This window comes from Austrofundulus limnaeus, unplaced genomic scaffold, assembly GCF_001266775.1.
Source record: "Austrofundulus limnaeus strain Quisiro unplaced genomic scaffold, Austrofundulus_limnaeus-1.0 Scaffold391, whole genome shotgun sequence".
NCBI classification, from domain to species: Eukaryota; Metazoa; Chordata; class Actinopteri; order Cyprinodontiformes; family Rivulidae; genus Austrofundulus; species Austrofundulus limnaeus.
Window position 1 is genome coordinate 376,039 of NW_013952793.1, and position 6,645 is coordinate 382,683.

At 39.9% G+C, this 6,645-nt stretch overlaps 1 protein-coding gene across 3 annotated transcripts in view; it reads right to left on the bottom strand.

Moving 5' to 3' along the window:
• sspo (SCO-spondin) overlaps positions 1–6,645 on the bottom strand; it is a gene marked incomplete in the record, with an annotated part of 130,682 nt that overhangs the window by 61,144 nt on the left and 62,893 nt on the right. For all 3 annotated transcript variants that reach the window (XM_014023811.1, XM_014023810.1, XM_014023809.1), the window contains 6 exon segments: positions 140–186; positions 310–562; positions 2,081–2,251; positions 2,353–2,550; positions 2,639–2,730; positions 5,774–5,899. In XM_014023811.1, the coding sequence (XP_013879265.1) occupies positions 140–186; positions 310–562; positions 2,081–2,251; positions 2,353–2,550; positions 2,639–2,730; positions 5,774–5,899 (887 nt within the window).

The window sequence follows — 6,645 nt, forward strand, 5'->3', positions numbered from 1 at the left end:
TATAAAAACAGCATTTTAATAACAGCTAAAGGTGACATGGATACTTTATAATGGCGTAGTGTTTAAATGTATGCCTGAGAAACACATAATATTGCCCCTTTAAGATAAGAACAAAAACAATTCATGATCAATCATTCACCTGGGCAAGGAACTGTTCCACATTCCATTTCTCCGTTAGTGCAGGTACTGTTTGAGACACACATTAGAAAACAGCAGCGTTTAAAAGTGAACCATGTCCCTGCTGTTACAGTAGTTTTCTTTAAAGCTGAAACTTCAGTTTGAATTTGATGATCTATGAAGGACAGGTACCAGTTGTTACAGGTGTCAATGGGCAGGGTGGTGCCGGCCGGGTGCATCTCCCCGTCGTGGTAACATGGGCACTGAGCCAAAGGCACACAGCTGCTGTTGAACAGGTAGAAGCCCGGGCCACAGTAGCAGCCGTCATAGCAGGCTGTGGCACACTGCACCTCCGTAGTCATGTCCAAACACACCCGTGGGCACGCACCCCCCTGAGCCTCACACTCAGCTGCTGTCATGAACATCATGCCCACCGGACACACGTCTAGAGGGGCACAAGAAAAAACAAGAAAAACAGATAGTTATTATATTGGGTGGCTAAAATAAGAAAATTATATTTAACCTGTTAACACTCTCCAGTGAGGCGCTGATCAATTGGCTGCCAGGGAACGGGTTAAAGAACAGAGGAGTATGTTTCAAAGTGGCGTGTAGTGCAGCAGTTAAAATGTTTGCAACAATTACATTTTGTCAAAATATAATGTGTACTTAAATAATTTTCAGCCATTCAGTTCCTTATAGCATCCAGACAAGACTTATCTTTAGATTTACTGGTTGTTTAAACAGAATATTGGAAATATATTATAAAAGGATGTTTTAAAAACCCTTCTTTGAGGAGTAGCTACAAGGAAAACTTGTTTTTGTGCAGAAAAAGCCTTAATTTTTTTTATATTCCCTGCAAGCTAGCATTTTTTTTCCAGCTGGTATATCATGAGCGAAAAAAAGAGAAAACCTAAAATAATATTTGAGGTTTTAAGTATTGTTTAAGGTTTCATCTTACAAATGGCTGTAATGTCATACAAAATTATTAGTGTTAAAAAATTTATGATGCACTAGTCTACCCCTCGCACTGTGACTGCTGGATATGGACACCAGTGACCTCCGTGACCCTGACAGGAAGAAGCGGGTAAAAGATAATGAATGGATAGTCTACCTGTTTCAGTACTTATACATATGTACAGTGTACATTGCCCACAGACATCTCCATTCTAAGCCACATACAGTATATCTACTTTGTCTTGCTAACGAATACTAACTAGTAGAGTAAAATAAATATATTTTGTATTTTCTATCATTTCTTTTAAATATAAGGAGTAGAAAGAACCGATATTTGTGGGAAAAATGTAAAGAGTAGAAGTAATAAAAAGTAGGCTGAAAAATTATTATTAACATAAAGTACAAATAACCAAAGTTTCTACTTACCATAACAAAGTATTTTTACTTAGTTACTTTTCAACTTTGCTTGTCACACTATTCAGGAGCAACTCAAAGCCAACAAATAATCCGGAATCTTGCATTTTTAAAAAGATTTAATTTGTTTAAATTAATACTCATGATTTTAGTCGTACAAGAAATCATTTTTTATCTCTTTCAAGTAAAATTATTTGTATGAATTTAAACATTGTGAACTTTTTATTGTAACAGTCATAAGTTTCTGCAGCTGCTTCATGGGTCAGACTGTTGTTACACAGCTGCACTGGAGTAAAAGTCAATGCCGCATTGTTCTTTTCATAGTCTCCATTACCATTATCCAGTATTTTTACTTCAAAATTAAACAAAGAATTCAGAGACATTCAGGTTTCAAACAAGATATTTCTGACCTTTCTGGATCCCCGCCAGGACGTTGTGACATTTGCTTTTATCCCCGTGTATCTAAGGTTAGCCACAGCGCTGTTTCTCCAGGGAAACTTTCAAGAATATTTTTATTATGTAAACCTGGAGATATTTCAGTTTTGTTTGCAGTGATTCAGGCCTCCTTGTAGACTAAAGCATAGCGGTAGAATACCTAAACAGGGGTGAGAGTTGCAGTCTCTTGTCTGTATGTGAGGTCCAGTGCAGCTGCCGCCCCCGTGCCGTGGTGCTGGTGAACTGCAGAACCTCTCTCTGGTCTGGACGCCTGAGTCACACTGAGCTGAACACTGAGACCACCGGGACCAGAGTGACCAGCTACCGTCCACTGGAAAAATACAACTTCAGTCAAGTTTTAAAGGACTTTACACTTTTACTAAACCTAAATGTATAAAAAAATAAACTTAAGTGGGCCTACATTTGTCATACCTGGACAGTGCACAGTGTTGCAAGGCTCCTGCTCTTCATCGTCTCCACTGCACAGAGACTGTGTGTGCGTTCTGTTCACAGCTGTGTTATTACAGCTGCGGAATCGTTGTCTCATCCCCACGTCGTCAACATGGCTGAAACATGTCTTGCTGCACTCAGACCAGCCAGTCCATTTACTCCACAACCCATCAGGCAGCACTGCAACACACATAAAAAATATGTATTTGTTCTAAGTGCACCAAACTGTTAAAAAAAAAAAAGCTTAGAGAACAGAAATGTGAGGTACCGGGAAGGCAAGGGTTGAAACAGCGACGGGACTGAGAGGAGTCTCCTGGACAGGGCTGGACTCTCACTGGTCCTGCTGGAATTACTGCAGACCTGAGGACAGAAAGGTTCTCAACCTGATCCACATCTGTCAAGTAGCTTAGCAGCAGTTTAGCTACATCTGTCTTTAATAGGTCCATGAGCTGGGAAATGTAAGTGTGCAGTGAGAGACCTGTGGGAATGAATGAATGAATGAATGAATGAATGAATGAATGAATGAATGAATGAATGAATGAATGAATGAATGAATGAATGAATGAATGAATGAATGAATGATACAATGAAGGGAAATTACAGTGTGAGATCAGATGAGGCTGTGGGGGGGGGGTTCATTTATGCTAAAATTGTAATTAATGTATGATTCAAGTCATTTTAATTCATTTATTTGGCCAAATTTGCTGAAGTTGTGCACTTCCTGTTCATACAAAAATTACAAATTGTGCTGCGTAAGCTGTTAAAAAGGATGACTTGAGGTTATTTTTGAAAGAATATATTTGTATAATGTGTCTCCAGAGTCTATAGTTAACAGAAAACCTTTCCCCTACCATTAACAAAAAGCATAGTAACAGTGTGTCATGGATTTTTAAGTTTGTGTAAATATGGCATTAACAGGGTCAGTACCTCACCACCTCTAACCTTATTGTGTGTCACTGATTGGGCTGTGGTGAAAGTGATATATGGAATGTGCAAAACAGTTTGGACGGATCAACCAATGAGTACAGAGACATACAAAACCAGAAAACATCCCATTAAAGTACACATATCATGCTTTTAAATTCTTCCTTTTCACATTTAAATCCTTTAGCTGGGGTATTTAAAAAGTAGAACTGCAATGCTTTGGTCTGAATTCCTCCTTATTTTAACTTTACCAGCTTACCTTTCACCCCTTTTCAGATGTGTGTCTCAAAGCAGCTAATTTTTTACTGTTCCTTTAAGGCGTTCAAGACCCGCCCTCCTCTGGCTTCAAGACTGGTCCACTCCAGTTTGAGAGAGGGGATTATGTTTTCTACATTTACAATTTAATAAAAAAAATGTCCTGACCCAGAACAAGAGGAGAATTTAGACAAGGAAATTGTAGTTGGTAAGTCCAGACTGTATTTGGCAGTTCAGTTGCAGATAATTTGACGTAGTTGTTCCGAAAACATCATAGAAAATAGATAACACCGAAAGAGCTAAAAAAATGACCCAAATAAACTATGAAGATATCTTTGTAGCACCAGGAGAGACTAAATTAAACTTAAAGTAAAAACATGAATTTTGCACAAGTCCTCTTCAAGCAGAATACAGTACTTATCACAAAAAATAAGAAAATTTATGTTTAATAGATTATTTATTTGTTGTAACAATGCCATTTGGTTATCAGTTTTATACTGTATGAAAGCCTGTTAATTTTGCTTTTAAATGGTGCCACATTTGTAAGGAACATGCATTTGTGGGATGAGCAGCAGAGCTGAGCATGTGGGTTAAGCACATGAAAAAATTGCCAAATCTTCTCAGACAAACAGCTTGTTCTTCTGCTTATTATTGAAATTTGTTCTAAGCTTCTGGTACCCCCAGGTGCTGCCAGTCAGGTGCCTGTTATAAGATTCATTGCCAAGAAGCATTGTTACAACAAAGAAATAATCTACCAAACACATTTTTGCTTACTTTTTGCATTGAAATGTGTTGTGTGTGTAAAGACAGAGTAACTTACTTTGGTTTTTAAAGGGGCAATATTATGTGTTTCTCTATTTAAATTCTAAACCATAATAAAGTAACTATGTCACCATTAGTTGTTATTAAAATGTTGTGTATATGTTTAAATATAAAATAAACGTCTTCTCATCTTATCTGTTTCTAAACGCCTTGAAATTGGCCTCTGTCTCTTTAAGAACCTCCTGTTTCTGTCCCGCCCATTTCAGCACGGGCCAGGTGAGTGTGTGTGCTCTGTGATGAGGAAGCTCAGCTTGGAGACACAGCCCAGAGGAGGAGCTGATCCCAAAAGGCAGTTCTAGTCCCAACCGGTCGTTTTTGCTCCCCTGCCTGGCTGCCTCAGGACACTTCAGGATTTCTCAAACATGCATGAATGAGTCAAAGCAAGACTCTGTGCATGTGTTTGATGAGAGGATAACATACTGTAAGGTTTCTGCCGGGCTGGGAGCACATAGACTCATTTGCTGGGGGAGATAAATAGCAAACTGGATGTGATTCTGACGAGAATTGCAGCCCAGAAGTGAGCTTCTGGCATGTAGGATTACATCTGGGTGAAGCTCCAGACGGTGAGAGGCGAGGAGGACCCCGAATTTGGCTGATTGGAATTTTTTGCCACTTTCAGATATGCAGTAAAGACATTAAAAGCAGCAGGATATTCAAGGCTGCTTTGTCCCAAAACAATTATGTTTATCTATTGACTCCCAGCGGCATGGCCTTGACTGCTATGCTTATCTGAAACGCCCCAAGGATGATGTGTCAACAAGGGCTTGATTCCCTCCCACCCCATTACCTGTGTTGGACCTGGCCTGTGAACCCAAGGCCAAGGAGGAGGCAACTCTGAACTCTGGTGACCCGAGCAAGAGACGGTAACATCATGGACTCTGGACTTTGGCGGGGGCTAAGGTCGGGTCCTAGCATGGACACCCACCCTCAACGTCACCGACTCCACTGAACTCCATCTCATGTGCTACCTAACCTAAGGTCCCTCCCCTGCCCCAGCCTGTTTTGCTCTATCGCAAGTCGTTTTTTGTGCATATGATCTTATGTTTCTGATGTAAACATGGGATCAGAGCAATTTTTTAAACTCAACTTTCCTATTGTGTATTTCCAGCTGTTAAATGTAGCGCGACTCCTGCTGGTTGCCGCATGACCTGTTACCTGTTCCCCCATGTTTTGTCATGTGTGTCTTCTTGAATGGGTGATCTTAAATGTAATTTCATTGTGCTCTGTACAACGACAATACAGGCATCATCATCATCATCATCTAAAACTCAAAAAAGTTAATTTTACACGATATTGCCCCTTTAAAATGATCCATGTAGAAAGAACAAATAATTTACCTGGAGGCCAGTTTTCAGTTTAAAAACAAGACAGTTTAAAGGTTAATTGAGCTTGACTTGCTGACCTGTAACGTTGTTGTAGCCCCGCGCCACAGCTTACATCACATGCTGACCACGAAGACCACGCAGACCAGTGACAGGTCGATACACAGCTGAACATGTCGCAGGTGACTTGTCCTTCTTTACACATGCTGGTAGTTTAAAAAAAGAGCAAATCAGTCACTTTTTTCCATCAACTTTCCTAAATCAGTTGAACCGTGCATAGGCAAAAATAAAAAGGAATTCTACATTCAGCTTTTTTTAGGCCAGATGGGGCAACAGGTGTCAATCTGTATTTGTTTTTCTTTTACTTTAAAAAGCACTCAAAGCACTCGTTAGTTTATTTATTTTTTATTACAAAAATGTTTAAGTGTCTCACTGAATTGGTTGCATGACAAAGTTTGCCACTAGATGGCACCTCCAACACATCTTCTCTACTAGTAAGGAAGAGACGTTTTTAAAGAGTAACGTACCCCAAAATTAACTTTTTTTAGCTGATAAACTGCCTAGAATGTGTCTAAAATGTTATATAGTACTGTTTCTGTGCTAATTTTAATGTTTTTGTGCATATTTGTTCAAATCTGTAATATTTGGTCTAAAACGTGTTTTTGCTGCTCATATGGGTGGAGCAGTGGTACTGCAGGCTAATTTGCATATTGGTTAATGGCTCTCCACGGTGACGTGTCTTCTCCACGGTTTCATCACAGCGGCTGTGTTCTGGTATAAAAGCCTCTCTCTAAGACACGCCCCTGCAGCAGTCAGAGGGTGGAACAGCTAGCAAGCTTAGCATGATCGTCTGTTGATCATCAGCCTCCCTCAGCCTCGGGTGGGTAGAGGAGCTGGCTGACTCTCTCTCTCTCTCTCTCTCTCTCTCTCTCTCTCTCTCTCTCTCTCTCTC